Raw genomic sequence first — 22,985 nt, forward strand, 5'->3', positions numbered from 1 at the left:
CTCACAGGACGTGTCCAAGTATGTTTAAGCAAACCCACAAGCGTCTGAGAAATGTGCTTCTTTGGTGTCAGTCACTTGCATAATGTAATCTGGAAAGCAGAATGTCCGTCTGTCATTGAAGCATCCTGCTCTACTGCTTCTCTAAATGGACATTGTTTCTCTTCATCACTAATTGCCTGCCTGGAATCTCACTGTGTAGTCCCTGTCTCTAATGGTTTGCCTTTGATGAGGCCCTTCTATGAAGAGAACGCTTAAAACAAAGCTATCTGTGTATACTTTTCAATTGTTCACAATTTCCGTAATGATAGTGTCATCTTAGGCAAGACTTACTTCATGAGACGCTTCTATCACGTCTAAGATTTTTTGGCACTTATTGTTTTGAGCGAGTATTATGCTAGATTAGGCTAGGCCTTCGAATGTAAACAGAGGCTGGCTGTATACAGCAAGTGTCATTGTGGCTTCTCAATTTCACTTACTTCCAGGAAACAGACACTCTTACTCTCCCCAGATGTGTCTCCCAACCAGTAACTGTGGCCTAGTTTTCCATCTGTGGGATTTATGCGTCCCAAAAGCCCCAGGCCAGCATCCATGGGAGCATGTAGTGAGTAAAACTTCCTCTTCCAGCATATGACTGTATAGGAGTTTCTTTTGGTAGAAATGATGTATGTCTCTGAAATAAGAGGATCTCCTTTACCTAACTTCCAGTTTTCACTGTTCTCATGGTTCATGTCCATGACAATTATTCCTGGGACCTGAACTCACGGGACATATAGATATAAATAAATTAAATAAAAGATACCAAACTGAGCTTTAATTTCCTGAAAAAACATATTTTACATGGGCCATTCTCGATTATCAAATATGATACCACCTAAAGTACATTTTAACATATAAGATAAACAAAGTTACTATTGTCAAAACAAACAATTATGACAAACAAATATGTCAAAACAAACAGTTATAAACTGGTGTTGAATTACCATAAATATTACTATGTACATGCAAAATAGTTTAAACTTTTCCAGTTAAAAAAGAATTTTCTTTGAACACCCAAGTATCTCACTAAAGTTCTTCTTTGTACCTGTGTCTGCCGGGACAGTTGAATAGTTATTTGTAAATAGAACTGATTTGGACCATCAACCTTAATGAGTCAGAACCAGAGCACCCTTGCTGTCGTTCTGAATAGCAATATTTCCTGCCCTCTGATCAACATGTTTGGTTCTACTCTACTTTACCAGTATGGGAGGAGCCCTCATTCAAGTGGAATGGTCATACATTTCAGCATCTAGAAATAAACAAATAACTCTCCCTGCCTTTAGGTTTTATGAAAAATGTAATCATGCCATAACCCTGATACTTTGAAACAGGGTTTTCCTATTAAAGCACTTAGAGAAATATATTTCTCCAGTTGCCTGGAACACTGGTTATTTTTGTGTGAGAGTATAACTCAAACTTTTCTCCTGTGGGAGCATACAGGATTTGTTGGGTGGCAGAAGGACACTGGAACTTACTGAGGTCTCTTTTTGGACCTGCTTCTTTCCTTGATGTGGCCAGTCGCTGGTCGCAGCTACACTCTCTTTGTTGCCTGCTCTTCTGCTCTTCAGTTTCCACCAGAGATGCTTTGAGAGCTCTACAACCATAGCCATCATTCCTTAAAACTTTTCTCTCAGGGATAGAGAAGTAAATTAAGCATGTGGGAAACATAAGGAAAAAGAGTTAGGCCTACCGTTTGGAAAACTGGATAGTCTTGGGAAATGCAAGGTACGGGAATAAGTCAACTTTATGTAGGAATAGAGATGGTTGGCTGCTTCTGTCAATCCTCGTTAACAGGTGGAAGGGAGAAATTCATGTCCTATGGTGTAGCAACCTTTCCTGTCAGTTAGAAGAAGTGAGGAATTTCAGATCATGGAGTTATCACCAAAGAAGGCCAACATTTGATGAAGGCAATGTAAAGACTTACATTTCAAACAGTATTCTATGGAATGAAATCAGTGTAACCCAACATTGAGGTAGATTTTAGAAGAATAATTCATCTTTCTTTACACCTAAGCTTGAATGAAATCACAGCTAGTGATGTCGGCAAGATCACACTTCGTTACCTGCTTTTGGCAGTTCTCCTGGAGTATAAGGCGTCACTTACATGCACTACGTGTTACTTGAGTCATCTAAAAATAAATGAGAAGATAAAGAAGCAGAGCTGATCTCATCTCCTCTTGTAGCTTTTTCATGGGCCAGAGGAGCTAAGAGCTTAGGTGTCTAAGGCGTGAGATGAGTGAGCTGCAGCAAAGGCAGACTTTCTAAATAACTAAATAATCCGTGACACATGAGCTTTGCCGCTCCTTGTATTTGCTGTCCACTATAATTTGCTCTTGTGGCAACCTTGCAAATTTTTCTTGTTGGCTAATTTTCTTTGCATTGTATTTAGGGGAGAATTAAGTAATTGAGTTTAAGTCCTGTATTATTTGTGGAATGGGAAAAAGGAAGCATGGTGAGTGTGGGAAGAAAGCTGGACCAACCCTATAGACCAGAAGAGCTGGCAAACCTTCATTCTAAGAGGTTAAGTAAAAGAATTAGAATTCTGGCTTAGAACTTTTCTTGGCAATTTAGGACAATAAGTGTCTTAGGACTAATCTGTAATTTGTGATTACACAAAATGACCAAAAACAAATTGGGGGGAGGGGGGAGTTTATTCAGCTTCTGTGTCTTGAATCATAGTTCTTTGAGGGAAGTCAAGGCAGGAACATGGAGACAGGAACTGATGCAGAGACTATGAAGTGGTGTGGTTAATCATTTGCTCCCTATGGCTTATTCAACGTTCTTTCTTTTAGAACTCAGGACCACCAGCCCAGGGCTGGCACTGCCCACAATGGGTTAATTAAAATGCCCTGCAGGCTTGCTTACAGCCAGATCCTGAGCAAGCATTGTTCTCAATTGAGCTTTCCTCCTCCTAGATAACTGTGGATTGTGTCAAGAAGATATAAAACTAACCAACATGATAAAGTATCATTTATTCAGTGCAGCTGCCTTGTTGCCTGATAATCAACATATACATGTAAACTTGGGAGGACACTGACTGAACCGACTTGGGGAGGAGAGGGTTTATGTGGCTAACACATATGCATCACAGTTCATCCCTGAAGGAAGCCACAGGAGGAGCACAGGCAGGAACCTGGAGGCAGAAACTAAAGCCAAGACAATGAAGAAGTGGTGCTTGTCCCCCATGGCCCCCACAGCCTGCTTTCTTATATCCCAGGACCATCGGCCCAGGGTGGACACCACCCACAGTAATCTAGGCTCTCCCACACCAGTTGTTGATCAAGAGAACGCCCCACAGATATGCTCACATGTCACTCTGATGGAAGCGATGCCTCAGTTGAAGTTTCCTCTTCCCCTGTGATTCTGCTTTACGTCAAGTTAACAGAAGTGCCAAGAAAAGAGAGAGGTTGGAGGGAGGGAGGAGAAAAGAAGAGAAAGAAGGAAAGAAAGAAATGGGGAGAAAGGAAAGAGACAGAAAATGTATAATTCCCAAGTCCTAGGAATTCTAGACAGGCATACGCAGAGGGCTGAGGTAAGGTGAGATGAGGAAAACTGGCAAAAGGTTTGTTTCAAAATGATTTATTTGTACATTGGCTGCTTAATAAAATCCACAGAGTTTAATTATATCTTAATATGCCGCTACCTTTGTTGAAGTCTATGTTTTTATAACAGAGCTTTATTTTCCCCACAGCCAGACTATCAATGGAGTGCTCCCAACCAGCTTCCTCCCCATGCACAGCACAAGGCACATGGTAAGACCACAGCTTTAACAGGCATTCTTTCACATTTACATACAAATGGGATCTTTGGGGAAATGCCTTCTCAACACCCATCTGCTCTAGTGAAGTCACGCTGCATATGCGACTCTCGTTTGTGGTGTGGAGCGAGCTCCTTTAGACAATGTTGAGACGCCGAAGTATGTGCCTCAGCTCTGTTCTGCTCCTATTCCAGGCTCAGGGTCGGAGACTTAGAGTGACAGCTACCGCACTCTGATTCTACCCCCGAACAAGTGCAAACCCACAATCCAGGAGGCTCCAAGGCAGACTTTTCTTCTTCTTTTTTTCTTTCTTTTTTTCTTTCTTTTTTTTTTTTTTTGAGACATGGTCTTATGCAGACCAATAGCTTCAAAATAACTATATAACTAAGGATGAGCCTTACCTCGTGGTCCTGCTGTGATGTCCTAAGAGCCAGAGTTACAGGTGTGCATAACCAAGCCCAGCCAAACAGATGTTTCGAATGTCATTGGCAGACAAAGGAACTGCAAAGCTCAGAACTGCTTTCCCTTGGGACTCTAAGGAAGCAGTTCTGTTAGTCCAGAACTGTTTACAGCAACCCCCTCACACCGTGCTGGAAAAATACTAAATGCCATCTGCAAAATACTCCAAAGTGCCTGCAAATCTCATTTTCCTTGAGTTTACTATTATCCCTGCTTCTTTCTAAAAGCAGCCTTACTTTCTGCTGGCTTGCACAGTGCTTTGAGGCTGACCAGGAATAGATATTATGAATTAAGTTATAAGCAGAATCCTTTCATTCTCATCCATTTAAGGCCTTCCATTACACACACTGTGACTGTACCTAGTTCATTTCCAGACATGTGGATTTTTCTAGAAACCTCAAGCTCAGCTCTGTAGTTTCAACTTTTACTTGAAATGTCATCTGAGATAATGAATTTTGTTTTGAACATGCTTCACCCCTCCAGCTCTGCCACCTGCAGTGCACATAGCCTCTGTCTTGGCCCAGGATCAGTCCATTTCATGGGTCTCCATTGTAAATATCACAAGTTCTTGGCATCTCAAATATCCTGGAGTCTCTGCTTCAACCTAGGTGTCCCACAATGGTCTCTGAAGACCTCCTGGCAGAGAGATGGATCCTGCCACACACTGCCTGGCCTCGACTGCCCTCTGAAACCGCTGGCTGGAGCAGGACTCTTGCAGCCTTGTCTTTCATGCCCCTAGCCCAACACCATGTGGATGACACTGCCATCATTAGATAGACTTGCAATGCTTGGACCACACTCATGTCAGCGTCTGTGTGCTGACCTTGGGAAAACTCTCTCCTAAGCTCCTGTTTTTGAGGAACAGGGAACTCCCTCAGCTACTTTCTCAGTTCGGGCTTACTCCTTCAATTTATGTTGTAAATTCTAAAGAAAAGGTGAGTGTTCAGCTACATAATGTTTGTTATTAGCCCTAAGATTATCATGGGGGTATTATCTAATCCGATACACAAATAATAAGACACAGACACTTGTTATATGTTATAATTGCTTTATTTACCTTGGGCCTGGCAAATATTCCTACCTATGCTGTATAAATCACTTCAGCATCCATCTCCTAACCCCCGTCCAATGCCATCCTCCTTAACCATCCTATCTTCCATCCATAATCTTATAAATACTTGCTTTTATTCTTCATCTGAGCTTTTTCATGTCAATATTGGGATCCTTTCTCCAGGCTCCACATTGTTTCTTTTCCATGCTAAATCATGTTGGTGTCCTCCTCCCTCCTTTCTTCTCATCAGTCTGGTTCTTCCCATGATTCCTCCTGGGATTCTCCAAAGCCAGGAAACCTTAGCCATGCCTACCCCATTCTGCCCTCCCAGATATAGGTTGTTTAATTAGCCAATCAGGCACAACAACTTAGGCAGGTTTACACAGAGGGTCAGTAATTAACATCAGAACAACCGACAACAATGTACATTTTCATTTTTTTATAAATTGGAACCTTTAATGAGCAGGTTTGATCTTGAAGTCACTGTTCAAGTGCGGAGTGCCATCTTTCTTTTCAGTGGAGATTGTTCTCTTGAACAATTGTGGGTGCTTTGTTGTCGGCACTCTTGGTGTGAAACTGTAAGCTTGTTCATAATCTCTTCCTCCACTAAGCAAATTAGCCAATTGTCTTTAAATTCAGCTTCACTCAGAGTCTCCGGACACAGGTAGACTGCAGTCAGATTCTTTATCAAAACATCGCATGGAAGCCACCTAGTTCTTTGGGACCTCATGAGCCAGGCCTACATTGTCCTTATTTTTCTTAGCATTTTTGTTTCCCAAAATCCCAGCAAAATGGCCATTAAATTCTCTTTCCAGAATTCTAGGGTTTTTGTGATCGAAAGCACCAAACTATGGTATGTGATAACCTAGCTCCAAACCTGAAAAAGCTACATTATTATGTCTATACAGCCATCACCCCACTTCTCTTTCAGGTCCTAATTTCTGTCTTAGTTTCTCCTCTGTTGTGATGAAATGCTCTGACAAAAGAAAATTAAGAAGGAAGGGCTTATTTGAGCTCACAGTTTGAGGTTATACTGTACAATCACAGAGAAGTCATGGTGGCAGGCTATGGGACAGCTTCTCATGCTGCATTCACAGTCAATAAGCAGAGATGGAAATGAGACATGCTGCCCCTCATGTTCCCTTTCTGAACAGGAGCCCAGTCAGGAAATGGCGCCACCACGGTGGGCAGTTCTTCCAGCCTCAATTTATACAATCAAAAGCGTTTCCACGGGCATACCTAGAGGCTCATCTCTTAGGTGATCCAAGAGTTTGTCAGTTTGACAATTAACGTGGAGCAGGAAAGGCCATAGATTATACTAGTATCATAAAGAAACATAAAAAACTGAAAATTCTGTAATAAAACATCCATATTTTTCTGAAAATATTTTTTTCACATGCCTACTAGACTTTCGTTTTGCTTTGCTTTCTACTACACAAAGACTACAAATATAATCAGTAAGATTTTGGGTTCCCTCCATAATGAAGAAATTTATTAGAAAGGTCTGTTGCTAACCAGGACCACTGCATACTGTCTGTAGTTCGAAAGTCCATTGAATTGTGACGTGGTATAACTTTCCACTTTCTATTGGTCTGCAATGAAAATAAAATATTATTTCCATGTGCTACATTTTTAGTCACTAGAAAATACAATTACTCTAGAGAAGTCACCAATCAGTAATGTACACATCATTACCAAAGACCTCCTAAGCCAAAGTTAGAGAAGATAATAATCACATAAAATATGAATTACTTAGGATGATATTCCCAACTTAAATAATAAAATATTTAAAATGAAACTTATGCATCATAACTTATGCATCAGATAAGATCTACTGACATACCTTCCTAAGAAAATATAACAAGCTTTGTGATACATAAACTTGTAACGTAACAGTGTCTACAAGGATAACATTACAATCAAGAAAAATACCTGTAATGTACCAACTCAAGTAGTTTTATAGCATTGTTTATCTTAAGCAATACTATAACATAGATTTATTTTATGCTGGCTCATATGGGAGGTAACTGAGCCTTGGAGAATTTTAATAATATCTAAATTTCACAGTGCAATTTAACACTAAATTTAGATTCTTTTATACATAGGATTGCAAACCTCCAGTTTTCAATTTCTTTTTTTTATTAATTACAGTTTATTCACTTTGTATCCCCCATAAGCCCCTCTCTCTTCCCCTCTTAATCCCACCCTCCCTCCCCCTTCTTCACACATGCCCCTCCCCAAGTCCACTGATAGGGGAGGTCCTCCTCTCCTTCCTTCTGATCTTAGTCTATCAGATCACATCAGGAGTGGCTGCATTGTCATCTTCTGTGGCGTGGTAAGGCTGTTCCCCCCTCAGGGGGAGGTGATCAAAGAACAGGGCAATCAGATTATGTCAGAGGCAGTCCCTCTTCCCATTACTATGTAACCCACTTGGACACTAAACTGCCATGGGCTACATCTGTGCAGGGGTTCTAGGTTATCTCCATGCATGGTACTAGGAACCTGCCACAGAGGGCCTCTGAAAGGCTCTGCCCTTCAGACTAACAAAGCAGACACTGAGACTTATGGCCAACTGTTGGGCAGTGTGCATGGAATCTTATGTAAGAAGTGGGAAATAGTAAGATCTGGAGAGGACAGGAACTCCACAAGGAGAGCAACAGAACCAGAAAATTTGAACACAAGGGTCTTCCCAGAGACTCATACTCGAATCAAGTACCTTGCATGGATTTTCAATTTCAATCAACAGCCTACTTCCATCACTATATTAAAATGTTAAAAATGAGTATGTAGGCTTTCATTTGGATAATTATCTAAGCACTTAATTCTCAATAATTTCATCTTCCTATAAGCTCACAGCATGCATTATGGCTTTTCTAATTTTTTTATTATAATTAAAATAGACATTCTATAAACAACACAGTTGCTCCAAAGGAGGGGATAAAAACCATTTTTTTAATTAATTTAATTTTTTTATTATTAGTTACATTTTATTAACTGTGTATCCCAGCTGTATCCTGCTCCCTTATTCCCTCCCAATCCCACCTTCCCTCTCTCATCTTCTCCCTGCCCCTTTCCAAGTCCACTGATTGGGGAGGACTTCCTCCCCTTTCATCTGACCCTGTTTTATCAGGTATTTTCAGGACTGGCTGCAAAGTCCTCCTCTGTGGCCTAGCAGGACTGTTCCTCCCTTGGGAGGTTGGGGAGGTCAAAGAACCTGCCATTGAGTTCCTGTCAGAAATAGTTCCTGTTCCCCTTACTATGGGAAACCAATTGGTTACTGAGCTACCACGGGCTACATCCGAGCAGAGGTTCTAGGTTATATCCATACATGGTCCTTGGTGGAGTGTCAGTCTCCAAGAAGACCCCTGTGCCCAAATATATTTGGTCCTTGTGAAGCTCCTATCCTTTCCATGTCATACTAACTCCCCTTCTTTCATATAATTCCCTGCACTCTGCCCAAGGTTTGGTTATGAGTCTTAGTATCTGCTTTGAAACACTGCTAGGTAGAGTCTTTCAGATGCCTTCTGTGGTAGACTCCTGACATACATCCAATGCACATCCCATTTGTTTTTCTAAGTGAGGATTGATCATCTTACCTGGGGTCTTCTTTCTTGTTTATCTTCTTTAGGTGTATAGATTTCATTATGTTTATCATATCTTATAGGTCTATATAAGCGAGCATATACCATGTTTGTCTTTCTCCTTCTGGGATACTTCACTCAGAATGATATTTTCTAGAGCCACCATCTGCCTGCAAATTTCATGATTTCCTCATTTTTGATTGCTGAGTAGTATTCCATTGTGTAAAAATAACACAATTTCTGTACCAATTCCTCCGTTGATGGACTTCTGGGTTGTTTCCAGGTTCTGGCTATTACAAATAAAGCTGCTATAAGCATGGTTAAGCAAATGTCCATGTGCAAATATTGGGTATATGCCTAGTAGTGGTATAGCTGGGTCTTGAGGTAGCACTATTCCTCATTGTCTAAGAAAGCGCCAGATTGACTTCCAAAGTGGTTGTACCAGTTTACATTCCCACCAGCAATGGAGGAGGGTTCCCCTTTCTCCACAACCTCTCCAGCATGTGTTGTCACTTCAGTTTTTTGTCTTGGCCATTCTGATGGGTGTAAGGTGAAATCTCAGAGTCGTTTTGATTTGCATTTCCCTAATGGCTAATGAGGTTGAGCATCTCTTTAAGTGTTTCTCTGCCATTCGATATTCCTCTATCGAGAATTCTCTGTTTAGCTCTGTTCCCCATTTTTAAATTGGATTACTTGGTTTGCTGCTTTTCAGCTTCTTTAGTTCCTTATGTATCCTGGATATTAGCCCTCTGTCAGGTAGAGGGTTGGTAAAGATTATTTCCCAATCTGTAGGCATTCATTTTGATGACGGTGTCCTTTGCTTTACAGAAGCTTTTCAACTTCATGAGGCCCCATTTATTGATTGTTGCTCTTAGAGCCTGTGCTGTTGGTGCTCTGTTCAGGAAGTTGTCTCCTGTGCCAATGAGTTCTAGGCTCTTCCCCACTTTTTCTTCTAACAGATTTAGAGTATCTGGGATAAAAACCATTTAACACAAGTAGAATTTATTATGTTTTCTTCATTTGATATTTAGAATATGACAAGTCAAAGACACAGTACTATATGCAAGTATTAGTAAATATATCATTAACTCACCTGTGCATGAAAAGTCTGGCAGAATTCCTCAGGGTAGCTGCTGTTGAAACTGCTATTCTCTGTTTTCACACAGCCCTGTCAATGACTGTGGCTGTATATTGCAGGATAGGGATTCTAAGTAAATCCCTTACTCAGAATTTTTGTGTTTCTACTGCTCCCTCTCTCCTTTGTAACTACTTCAAAGCTCAAGCCCGGCTATATTCATCAAGTCCCTGAAATCATTCTTGTCACAATGATTCATGTGTTTTCATTAACTTTACTAGAGAATCTTGCTGTGCTTTGGTTCATCTGACTGGAAAGTCCCTTTAGATCTATAGATCTGTGTGTGTGTGTGTGTTTCTTTTCATTAATTAATTTATTTAATCACTTTACAGCCTGATTCCAGCCCCTCCCTCCTCTCTTCTCAGTTCCACCCTCCCACACCTCCTCCAATCACCCTTTCCCCTTGCCTCAAATAAGGGGAGCCTTCCCCATGGCTACCAATCCACCCTGGCACATCAAGTCTCAGCAAGACTAAGCACATCCTCTCTCACTGAGGTCAGGCAAGGCAGTCCAGCTATGGTAAAGGGATGCCAAGTCAGGGAACAGAGTCAGAGACAGCTCCCGCTCCAATTGTTAGGGGACCCACACAAGGAACAAGCTGCACATCTGCTACATATGTGTAGGGGGACTACGTCAAGCCCTAGCATGCTTTTTGGTTGGTGGTTCAGTCTCTGCAAGCACCCATAGCCTCGGGTTAGTTTACTCTGTAGGTCATCTTATGGTGTTCTTGATCTCTCCAGCCTCTTCTATGCTTTCTCCCATTCTTCCACAAGACTTCCGGAGCTCAGCCTATTGTTTGGCTGTGATGCTCTGCATCTGTTTCCATCAGCTGCTAGAAGAAGCCTCTCAGAAGACAGTTCTGCTAGGCTCCTGTCTGCAAGCATAGCAGAGTATCACTGATAGTGTCAGTGGAGTTGGCTGTCTCCCATGGGGAAGGCCTCAGGTTGGGTCAGTCATTGGTTGACTGTTCCCTCAATCTCTGTTCCATCTTTATCTCTACACTTCTTGCAAGCAAGACAAATATTGGGTCAAAGGTTTTATGTGTGGGTTGGTGTCCTCTTCCTCCACTAGAAGTCCCACCTGGCTACAGGAAGTGGTGATTTCGGGCTTCATATCACCTTCTGCCAGGAGTCTCAGACAGGGTCATCCCCGTAGACTCCTAGAAACCTCCCTCATTCCAGAGATGCACCCTAATTTTAGAATTTCCATATAACAATTAAACAGTAATATTACTAAGAAATCATAGGTTTAAAAATTTTAATCATACATTGTCTTAGTTATATTCCTGTTCCTGTGAAAAAGTACCCTAATGAAAGCAACTTAAAGGGGAAAGGCTTCATTTGGCTCCTAGTTTGGCTTACACTCTGGATCAATGGGTTGACCTCTCCTTTTCATTTTGTCCAGCGCCCAGCTTATGAAATGGCACTGTTCACTTTCAGAGTGGCTCCACCCACCTCAATTACCCTCAATATAAAAATCCCTCACAGGCATTCCTATGGCTCAACCCAATCTAGACATCTTGGCATTGAGTGATTACTACAGTGCTCTCCTCTGTTGTGAGATGTAAGGGCTTAGTTTTCATCTGTAAAAGAGAACATCTGTGTTTTTTTCCCATCTGGCTCATTTTACTTAACATGACAACCTTCAATTCTATCTATTCTGCTGTAGATGACAGGGTTTCATTATGTTAAGGTTGAAAACTGTTCTCTCATGTATATAACCCGTATCTTCTTTACCCTTTTTCTCATTAATAAATACATGCTTCTGCTACTGAGGTGTTTTTTTTTACACTGATTTCTTTCCTAAGTATATTTCTAGAAGTATTAAAATTTGACCCTATGGTAAATATAAAAAAAATTGATATTTCATATGCCATTGATTGATCTGTGCACCTTAAAAATCAGAAAATATTGTTGCTATTAGTTTCCTGGCTGCTGACAAGTTTATATTTTTATCTTTAATTAATGAAAATAATAATAATATCCTAGTATCTTCCATTATAATTATTCTTGTTATAAAAATTAAAGCTGAAATTACAGGATTTTTTTTATACCTGGGATATTTATTTGGAAAGAACTTCATGTATAAAATTTGATTTGTTTTTACAAGCAGGGCTACATTTAAAATTTTATTTTTAAGTTTGCCTAAACCATAATGGGTTTCATTGTGGTATTTTAAAACATATTTTTCTTTATATTTTTGTTTTATTCATTTCCCTCCATCATTCCGACCTGTCTTCTGGTCCTCCCTTCTACTTGCGTGTCACAGGTCTCTATTGCCCTCCCTTCCCCTTCTTCCTTCTTTCTGATGACTATAGGTTTTGTTGAAAATGTGTTTTTTACATTGAAGTATATTAGTCCTATCATCACTGTCTTTGTGGCTTTTTTCATAAAGGGATGCTGACTTTGATTAAATGCATTTTCTGCATTCATTTGAGAATATTTTGTAATCTCTGTCTTGAAGTTTTTTTTTTACAATGTTGACTTATGTGGATGGAACCAGCCCTAAATCCCATAATCTTCATAACGTGTTATTCAATTCACAAAAAATGTGGCAAGGACTTGTGCATCTGTGTTTATGAAGGAACTATGATGATGACTTATGCATCAGTTTTGTCCGTATTCTCTTTGGGTTTGGGGGTAATATGAGCTTCATTGAATGATCTTGGTGGTTTTCCTTCCTTTTCTGTTTGTTGACTAGTTTGAGAAATACTCGTGCTAGCTTTCTTAAATGTTTTGTAGAATTTGCTATCAATTTTCTAGTCCTGAGTTTCTCTTTATAGGCAGAACTTTAATTACTATTTTAAACCCGTCATTTGTTTGGATCTATTTGTTTCCTAAATATATCTTTGCAATCTTTTTTTTGTAGAGTATATGTGTCTGAGAACTTATCCATTTTTTCTAGTTTCCTTCTTAATTTTTCCATATGATTCTCTGGATTTCACTGGCATGTGTTGTAATATTCCCCCCTTTGATGTACAATTTCATTGATTTGGGTCTTCTGTGTAATTCTTTAGTTCGTGAAGAGCCTTGTCTTGCTTTCTGCACCTGCAGTTGGATCTATTATCTTTCGTTCTTTGACTCTCAGTCTGTGGGTGTCCTTGCCAGCAATCTGTGTTTCTGGGAGACAACAGATGATTGGATCTAGTTTTATAATCCAGTCATCCAAAAAAAAAAAAAAAATCCAGGAATCTAGTCTGAGGTGACAACCACTTACATTTAAGGTTGTCATTGAAAGATACTAGCCAATCTTTGTAATTTTGTTGATTGTGCCTGGCTAGATCACTGTTTGATCTGTACCTTCTGGCCTGTCTGTATACAAAGGGCTGGTTTTCTGTGTGGGATGTGATGAATTTCCTGCCAGTTCTCCTTTGTTTAGAGACATTTATTCTCTCCAATGCTGTCATTTTTGCGGGGACTTGTGTTTGGGATTTCAAGGCCTCCTAAGGGTGTAATTTCCTTGATGGAAAGATGCAGCTGAGGGTGTCAAGCAGCCCGCAGGGCTTCAGAATTCTTAGATTCTATAGCAGTGTCCAGAAATGAGTGGCTCTAGAGGTTGCGTGACCTTAGTCTCAGGGCAATCAGACCCCGGGGTTATTTCCATTCGTTAAATCTGCTCCTGGCAGCTCATGGCAGAGCTCGGTACTTTAGCCATGTCATCATCTGTACACCAGCATTTCATAACTGCCTTCAGAGACTATTGCCCTTTGGCAAATTAAATTTAGGTTTCTGGGGTCTAGTGTTTTTTTTCCCTCTGTGTTAAGATCACCAGGACAGCTGCTTTCAGCAGTAGGTTGTTGTTCTAAATGGCACCTGGCCCCTGTCATCCAAGTCCTACTGAGCTACGAATGAGATTCCTAAACATTGCAGGGACCTTTGGCTCACCAGAACCTGCAACCGAATTTGAGGTTGCTGAGGCCCCTGGCTTAGCCTGAGGACAGGACTGCCAGTCTCTTGACAGAGCTCTCTGGCTGACCTTTTGGAAGAGACTTCTGCCTCTCTTCCTGCTGTAGAGTTGGAGCTATAGCTGGCTTGGAATTTTCTCCAGATAACATCTTCCTTCCGTCCTTTCGTTCTTGTACTTTTAAAATATCCTATCACTACCTTTGTGAACTTCCAACTCTCTTTTTTTGAAGTCGGTCAATTTTTTTCCAATTCTTTCCCTTCACTGTGTCACACAGAGATACCTGTAGGGTACAATCAAACAGTGTAAAAGGTAAACAGGAGATTAATGGCAAAATTTATTATTATTATTATTATTATTTATTCAATTTGTATCCCAGCTGTGATACAAATTCTAATCTTCTCCTCCTAATCTCCTCCTCCTAATCTCACCCTGCCTCTTCTCCTCCTAATCTCACCCTCCCTTCTTCTTCTAAAAAATTTAACACCAATTTTTTTTATACAATAACTTCTTTTTTTTATTTTTATTTTTTTTATCAGTTACATTTTATTAACTCTGTGTCCCGATCCCTCATTCCCTCCCAGTCCCTCCCTCCCTCCCTCATCTCCACCGTGCCCCTTTCCAAGTCCACTGATAGGGGGGACCTCCTTTCCATTCATCTGATCCTGTTTTATCAGGTATCTTCAGGACTGGCTGCAAAGCCCTCCTCTGTGGCCTAACAGGACTGCTCCTCCCTTCGGGGGTGGGGAGACCAAAGAGCCAGTCATTGAGTTCCTGTTAGAAATAGTCCCTGTTCCCCTCACTTTGGGAAACCAATTGGTTACTGAGCTACCACAGGCTACATCTGAGTGGAGGTTCTAGGTTATATCCATACATGGTCCTTGGTTGAATGTCAGTCTCAGAAAAGACCCTGTTAACACCAATTTTTAACAGTGCGAATTTTAAACACTTTTTTCCAGGTACAGAAATAGAGTTACATGCTGCATGTAAATTTTTATAAATCACACTTAGAAACTGTTATAGACCATTCTTTACCTTGATAAGCATCCCTGGGATAGGCCAGAGTAGATTTAGAATGTTCTTTCTAAGCCAGTTCTTGACATCAACAGGAGCTGTAAGCTTCTTGCCCATAGATGCGCTCTTCTCTTCCCTCTGTAATCTATAGGGCTCTTATGTGTGGGCTTCATACAGTACAGCTGGCACAATCTGATTCCACCTACATCCTTCACCATCCCACAAAATGTCTTCTGAAGGACCCCCAGTTCTGCAGAGACTAGCTGAATCCTGGAAGAAGGTTTTGGGTTATTTGGGAAAGATCTTTGGGGCCCACATTTGGATACCAGGAACCTGTTTAGGAGGAAAATATGCTCACAGAGTGAGGAGGGCTATACATAGGGTGGAGCAGAGTACCACCTGGTTTAATCTTCCAGCCAACTAGCTTCCAGCCTTGATCTCATCTACTGTCTGTGGTTATTTTTTAATCCTTGAGAGGCACGTTGAAGTAAATGAACATCTCCAAGGCAATGGAGACTCTCCTGCATCCTCACTGAACATCACAAAGCAATGAGCTTTTTCATGTGTTGAAATCCACAGATGTTAATGTGTGACAGCTTCTGTTTACAAAGGTGATTTTACAAAGCAGATTTCCATGTCCTTTCAAGTGCTGATGGATACAAAATTGCTTCCATGTTTCAAGAACAGCTATGGCATAACAGAATCAGTACATCTTGAAAACATGCTATTTGTTTGCTTTATTCAAATGTCAAGAGAGCTCTGGCTGGCTGCAGTGCATGCCTGGCTCTTGAGTGCGTTGCCAACTTCTCATGTAGTGCAGAACTGAAGTTTGGTTAACGAGTGAAAAAGTTATGAAATAAGGACTTTGCTAGAAGTAGAGAAGACCAGAGCCTAAACATCATAGTTGGCCGTTTCTAGCATACTGAACATTAACTTTATTTGGTTTGTAGGAATAGAAACACACAGACCCAAAACTAGGTGGTTTCAGACGTTTTTCATAGTGGTTTAAAATCAGGGTGTTGGCAAGGTCATGATCCCTTAAAACTCTGTAAAGGGGTCTCTTCCTTGCGTCTTTCAACTTGGCACAGTTTGGGTATTCTGACTATTAATTGCTTTTCTAATCACTGTAAAAAAATATCTAACAAAAAGCAACACAAAAAGCATGGCTTTATTTTGGCTCAGTTTCTTTCCACTATGGTAGAGAGCACGTTTTGGGAGCAGGAGAGAGCTGGTTTTATTGTGCCAGCCGTCAGCAAGCAGAGAGAGGTGAATGCTTGTGGTCCACCCCCTCTCTGTTTTATTCAGTCCAGATCCCTGGTTCATGGGATGGCTCTTCTCATATTCAACTACTTCTTCCCAGCTCAATTTTACCTTTCTGGAAACACGCTCACAGACATGCCCAGGGGCCTCTCTTTTAGGTGAAGAAATCTGGTCAAGTGAATATTAGAAATAGCCATGGCAGTCAGCACAGCTCCTGTTGCTACCTTCACTCCACATGACCATCTTTCTCATGCCAAATTCCCTCTTAGGCTGAATGCATTGGTTCTATGGAGAGAAGGGTCTCTCCAAGGAGTGCCACCTCTTCCCCACCCAGCCACATACGCAAAGGCCCTACTGTATTTCCAGAACTTCTCCCACTTCATTCCAAACATGAAGACCATACTGCATATACATATCCTACTTTGTCTAAGCTTCATAGTAAGCCTCTTAAGTGAGTACTGTTATTGTCCATATTTTATAAATATAAACATTGAAGCACAGAAAGATAAAACAACTTGTCGACAAGCATACAGCTGATTACTGGCCAGCACATAGGAAAGCCTGAGAGCAAATCCCACATTAGGACCAAGAACAGGAGCTGTCCTGAGCTACATGATAGGTAAATAAAATAGAATCAAACATGAATGCTTTTCATTCAAATAAATGATAATGATCTTATTCTGAAAGCCAGCATCTTTAATTTTACATTTCTATGCTTTTTATAACTGCCTTTACATTGCATCATTAGAGATAATGCTTATGTTAGTGGAAAAAAGCTGGCTATTTGGATATTTTTCTGTTTCTGTCAGTATGCAAAAACTAATAAATAACAAGGCCTACTCTGAGATATAAGAAACAGGATGTTTATAATTATACTTAGTATAATAACCAGTAGAGATAATTAAAAAGTTTTTCTGATAAAATACATTTTTAATTATTCTAGTAGTAATTAACACACAAATTGATCAAAAGTTCAGCTTATCAATCAATGCAGTGATTTTGCTAAAGATGATAAATAGTTGATAAGAACTGATAGATAATAGATAATATACAGAAAATAGATGAGAGATATAATAGAAACAGATGATAGATAATAGAAAACTATACAGACAGAATATAGATAGATGATAGATGGATGAACATATGTTCATGGTATGTTATGTAATTAGCAACTTAAATTAGCAAATTGTTTATATTCTCTCAAATTCAAACTAAATACCTTCAGGAAGGAAAACAAGTTGTATATTATTGCATCTCAAATGGAAAGGTTGCTTGCTTAGGTTTCAGGAAAATTCTGCCTTCCCTACAAAAATCAAAAGGTGTGGCTTTGGTTTTGTCAAATCTCCATTCTGCTATAGATTATTTCATAGCCATAGCCTCTTTTCAAAGCAAGGTGATAAAGATCGTAGCTTTACCTGTCTCACAAAATTTATCTCAAATGGCAAGACGACTATTTAAACACATCTGTAGATGAGCCATCAGTGTATTCAGTCCTAACTCCCCTTGGTTACCTCAGTACATTATGCTTCAATGTTAAAATTTTTTATCTTCTGCACCACCTAAGGACCATGCATGAAGAGGACCTGCACCCTCTGCTCAGATGTAGCCAATAGGCAGCTCAGTCTCCATGTGGGTTCCCTAGTAAGGGGATCATAGGCTGTCTCTAATGTGGACTCTGTTGCCTGCTCTTTGATCAACTTCCCCCTGGTGTATGGCCATTGCCAGGCCACAGAGGAAGAGGATGCAAGCAGTCCTAATGAGACCTGATAGATGATAGTAGAGGAGGAGTCCCCCCTTTCTGAGAAATAGGAGGAAGAGAGAGGGAGAGTGGGACCATGAGGAAATGAGGGAGGGGTCTACAATTGGGATGTAAAATGAATAAATTATAAAAAAAGAATTTAAATGAAAAAGAAAAAGATTATTTATCTTCCCAATGTGAAGAAAGCTTCCAGTTCTGGCTTCTCCACTATTATGATTTACTTTAATAAGAAGTGTGTCATATCACACTATTACATGCATCTTATATTCTTGTTAAGGCATGTGTATTAAATAACATTTCTGCATCTTATTTCTGAAGGAATGTATAGTGACCTCTCCTCACTGTCACAACACTTCTTCAGATAGCTTTTTTAAGATGGTCACAGTTTCTGAAACCTGTTTATTTTTAACTTTTTAAAATTATGGTATAATTACATTGTTTTCCCTTTCTTTTTCCTCCCTTTAATTTTTCCCATGTACCCTCTCACTCTTTTTCAAATTCATGGCCTATATTTTTAATTGTTGTTACATGTCTGTATGTTTACCCATATAATAATGATTTAAAAATATATAGGAATATAAGTAAACATATATAGTCCTAAATATATAATTATAACCCACTAAATCTATATAATGTTACTTGTTTATAGGTTATTTCAAGGCTGACCATTTGGTATTGAATAACAAATTGTTTTGTTTTTGTTTTCCCTTGAAGACTCTTTTTTATTTTTTTATTATTATTAATTATACTTTGTTCATTTTGTATCCCCCCATAAGCCCCTCCCTCCTCCCCTCCAGATCCCACCCTTCCTCCCCTCTCTGCATGCATGCCCCTCCCCAAGTCCACTGATAGGGGAGGTCTTCCTCTCCTTCTTTCTGATCTTAGACAATCAGTTCTCATCAGAAGTGGCTGCATTGTCATCTTCTGTGGCCTGGTAAGGCTGCTCCCCCCTCAGGGGGAGGTGATCAAAGAGCAGGCCAATCAGATTATGTCAGAGGCAGTCCTTCTTCCCATTACTATGTAGCCCACTTGGACTCTGAACTGCCATGGGCTACATCTGTGCAGGGGTTCTAGGTTATCTCCGTGAATAGTCCTTGTTTGGAGTATGAGTCTCTGGTTAGTTCCCTGTGTTCAAATTTTCTTGTTCTGTTGCTCTCCTTGTGGAGTTTCTGTCCTCTCCAGCTCTTACTATTTCCCACTTCTTACATAAAATTCCATTCACTCTGCCTGACATTTGGCCATCAGGCTCAGCATCTGCTTTGATAGTCTGCAGGGCAGAGGCTTTCTGAGGCTCTCTGTGGCAGTTTCCTAGGTTGTTTCCTGTTTTCTTCTTCTGGCTTTCAGAGGCCCTCTGTAGCAGGTTCCTGGGTTGTTTGACTAGCAGCATACCTTACATGCCTGCGATTCTTTGTCTATAGGTACAGGGGTTGTGGTGTAGATACATCAGTTTGGGTTGGACACCCCCTCATCACTTGTTCGCTTCATTTTGATTGGTTCTGGTTTTCTGGAATGGTCTTCATCTATTGGAAAAGATGTTTCTTTAGATGAAGGAAACTAACATTTTCTTCCTGGTTTTTCATTTGTTTTTTACCAAGATGTTAGTTTTTCATTGTCTTAGGTATTCTGAATTCTGGGTATCAAATATAAATAGTCAATATATTTTTATGTCATAGTGAATAAATGAGACATTCTCTTTAATGACATATTTTATGCTTGCTTCCTGTTGCCGTGTATAAAGTTCTACCTTCTTTGTCATGCTCACTTACAGTATGCTATCCAAAACCTATGAAATATGTCAACACTTTCATCTTAGCCTTCACACTGCACTAACCAATCGTAAAAGTTACAGTGTTTTCTGTGGCATTCGCAGTACGACTAGTCCTGTTTTATCCTTCTTTTAGTTTTTTGGAGACAGGATGTTGCTGTGCACTGCCAGCTGGTCCTCCCCCCTCAGCCTCTCAAGTGCTGGATTTTAGGTGTGTACTGTGGAAACATTTTAATCAGACACTTTTGTATGACTGGAAAGTGCTCTCTCTTTGAGACAGGGGTGAGGGTGGGGGTTGGGGTGGGGTGGGGTGAGCCTAACTGGCAACTGTGAAAAATGACTTACTTTTACAAGCACATGCCAAAGCCATCAGAATGCCAGCGAGAATGAAAATTCCAATACAGAATGTTCCTCCCCATTCATAATTAGAATTAGACCACGATCAATTGCCCCAAATGGTAAGCATGTTAGTACTTGAAACACTGACCATCTATTTCCCATCTTTGAAAGCATGTGAGCAGTTCACAAGTAAAACATCTTTCCTTTTTGCTGACCCAGAAGATTACATTATTTATCCCTAAGGCAGAAGAAAATGAAATTTAAAAATTTAATGTGAATTATTTTCTTACTGTCCTTCATAGGTTTCTCTTCAGAAAGGAAATTCAACCGGTAGAGATGCATGCTAGCAGAGCGGAATGGACGGTGGGCTCTCAGCTATGGCCACTTTGCTTCTTCAGGACAGCTGTGAATATTCTCCTTTGAGATCTGCTTGCATTTCCTTCCCTGTGTCCTGGATAGAGGAAAAGTCAGGACCACTGAGACACAATAGAACAGGAAGATACTCTGCAGCCACGCTGAGCTTTTCTCCACAATGACACAGGACAGCTGATTACATGCTTCTCCTCGAAACTCTCTTCAACTAACCACTGATGGGTTTGCGAAGATGACTCCAGAACTTAAATGACTTCAGCTATGGTGGCGTGACATTCTATACTGATTTAGAATGTACACATATTAAGCCAAGCACAGTGGCACATCATATAATTCCATGGGGAGTTCAGGCAGGATTACAGGGAGTTCAAGGCCAACCTGGGTTGTAACTAGAATGCCAGATCAGCCCATTTCTTCAACTAAAAAAAATTTAATAACACACTGTGTAGTCTCTGGAAGAAAACCTTGTTTTCATAATGGCTAACTTGGTTTTTCATTGTTTTGACAGCTGGACTAGGTGATATGCTCATTATTACTGAACTTGAAACTAAATGAATGTGAATAGACAATCAAAGGACCTCTAGACTTCCCCTGACTAAATAAGTTAAACTGAATAAAAGGATAAACATGAAACAGTTCTTCCAGTGTATCACTTTTAAGCTTGTCAGAACTTGTGAGCCTCTTTCATCTTTATGTAGAGTGGCTTATGGAAGGGTAACATCCTGACAGGATGGTGACAGCCTTCCTTCTATCTGCATGGAGTTAGTAAGAACTGCCAAATACATGAATTGAGGTTCTGTCTCTTTGCCAGCTGGTGAATTTGAGTAATGGTTTAGGAAACTTAACTATGGCTTTTTGAACTAATTAACCTAAGAATAATACATACCTAAGTTTTACTGCAGTCAACTTACAAAGTGACCTAACAGATTTCTAAAAAGTCAGCAGTTTTAAAAGCCCTAAGTGCAGCTACTTCAGGTTTAAGTGGATATTAGGCATATAATACAGGATAACCATACTACAATCCACAGACCTAAGGGAGCTAAAGAAGAAGGAGGACCATAGGGAGGATGCTTAATTCTCTTTCAGAAGGGCAAATAGGATAGATACCGAAAGCGGGTGAAGAGAGGGAACAGGACAGGAGCCTACCATAGATGTCCTCTGAAAGACTCCACCCAACAAGAAATCAAAGCAGATGCTGAGACTCACAATCAAACTTTGGAGCACAGATAGTCTGTGAAAGAGTGGGGGGACAGGAGGACCCAAAGGGGACAGGCACTCTATAAGGAGACCAACAAAGCCAAAAAATCTGGGCTCAGGAGGCCTGCAAGAGACTGATGCACCAAGCAAGGACAATGCTTGGAGAAGACGTAGAACCTCTGCTTAGATGTAGCTGATAGCCATCCCAGTCTTCATGTGAGGTCTCTAGTAAGGGGAGTAGAGGCTGTCTCTGACATGGACTCTAGTGCCTGCTCTTTGATCACTTCCCCCTGTTGAAGTGGCCTTCTCAGGCTACAGAGGAAGAAGATGCAGGCAATCCTAATGAGACTTGATAGGCTTGATGGGATCAGATAGTAGGGGAGGAGGATTCCCCCTTTCTGAGGACTAAAGGGGATGGAGGGTGGGAAAAAAAACTTGCTGAAATAAAAGAAGACCTACATTTTTTTAAAAGAAGGATTTTGCCAGCATCAACTTGAGTTTCTGTTTGTAAGGATGCATGTTCATGACAAACTGAAATCTACAAGTATCTCACACTTCTAGATGAACCTAAATAAAAGTAGGAACACCCAGGCACGTGCAAATAAACCTACTGGATCTATTTAGCTTCACTCCCCAAATTATGCAGCTTGTCTAACTGAAACTATTTTTGTTTTAATTTGTGGGTACACACTGCATAATGAGAAGGTAAAGAAGTCTTAGGAAACTAAGCATTTTCTCTTTGGGCTTTGTCTATGCTGTAGCTTAACTCTTAAGAAAAGCAGGATGATGCTGCCTCATTAGTTTCTGAGCCCTATGCATATGCTGTTATTTATGAGGAAGGCAAGACATACTTGGGTGTCACTTCAAGTGTGTCAGGAAAAACAACTGTCAGCTCTAGGAAGACATTCTGCACATAGGAATTTCCCATTTCTTCAGACTGTTAACAAAATCATTGGAATGTCTTTATCTCCTTCTGAATTAAGTCTATGAAACAAGTTGTGCTGATGAAAATAAAAAAAATGTACACACAAGAAAATATTCTTCACAGGACAGTAACTACTGTCTGCAGCAATAAAACATGGCTTAACTATTCAAACTGACCCTATGGTAGTACCAAATTCACAAGGTGCCAAATACTGGCAAGAATGCACAAATGTTTTCCTAGGGGAGAACAGTCTGTTGATAAGAACAAATTTCATTTTTCCTCCCAGTTGGAGGACTACAAGTGTGAAAAGAAAACCCTTCACTAAACCCTTAACTGTTCCAGAGAGATCTTATCCCCCTCATTCTTCCTATAGTCCTCTCCCCATAACATGTTCAGAGACTTCTCTGCCTGGGATCATAATAAGGTTTATAC

General features: G+C 40.3%; 1 protein-coding gene across 3 annotated transcripts in view; it reads left to right on the forward strand.

Moving 5' to 3' along the window:
* Tnip3 (TNFAIP3 interacting protein 3) overlaps window positions 1-21,047 on the forward strand; it is an 87,445-nt gene extending 66,398 nt beyond the window's left edge. For 2 of the 3 annotated variants that reach the window (XM_060373823.1, XM_060373824.1), the window contains 2 exons: window positions 3,732-3,788; window positions 20,362-21,047. In XM_060373823.1, coding sequence (XP_060229806.1) covers window positions 3,732-3,788; window positions 20,362-20,406 — 102 coding nt within the window. In that variant the 3' untranslated portion in view covers window positions 20,407-21,047. Of the gene's footprint in view, window positions 1-3,727; window positions 3,789-20,361 lie in introns of all 3 variants that reach the window. The other variant, XM_021653053.2, reaches the window with a different exon arrangement.
* The last annotated feature ends 1,938 nt before the right edge of the window (window positions 21,048-22,985 follow it).

The sequence above is a fragment of the Meriones unguiculatus genome, chromosome 21 (genome assembly GCF_030254825.1).
Source record: "Meriones unguiculatus strain TT.TT164.6M chromosome 21, Bangor_MerUng_6.1, whole genome shotgun sequence".
In the NCBI taxonomy this organism is placed as follows: Eukaryota; Metazoa; Chordata; class Mammalia; order Rodentia; family Muridae; genus Meriones; species Meriones unguiculatus.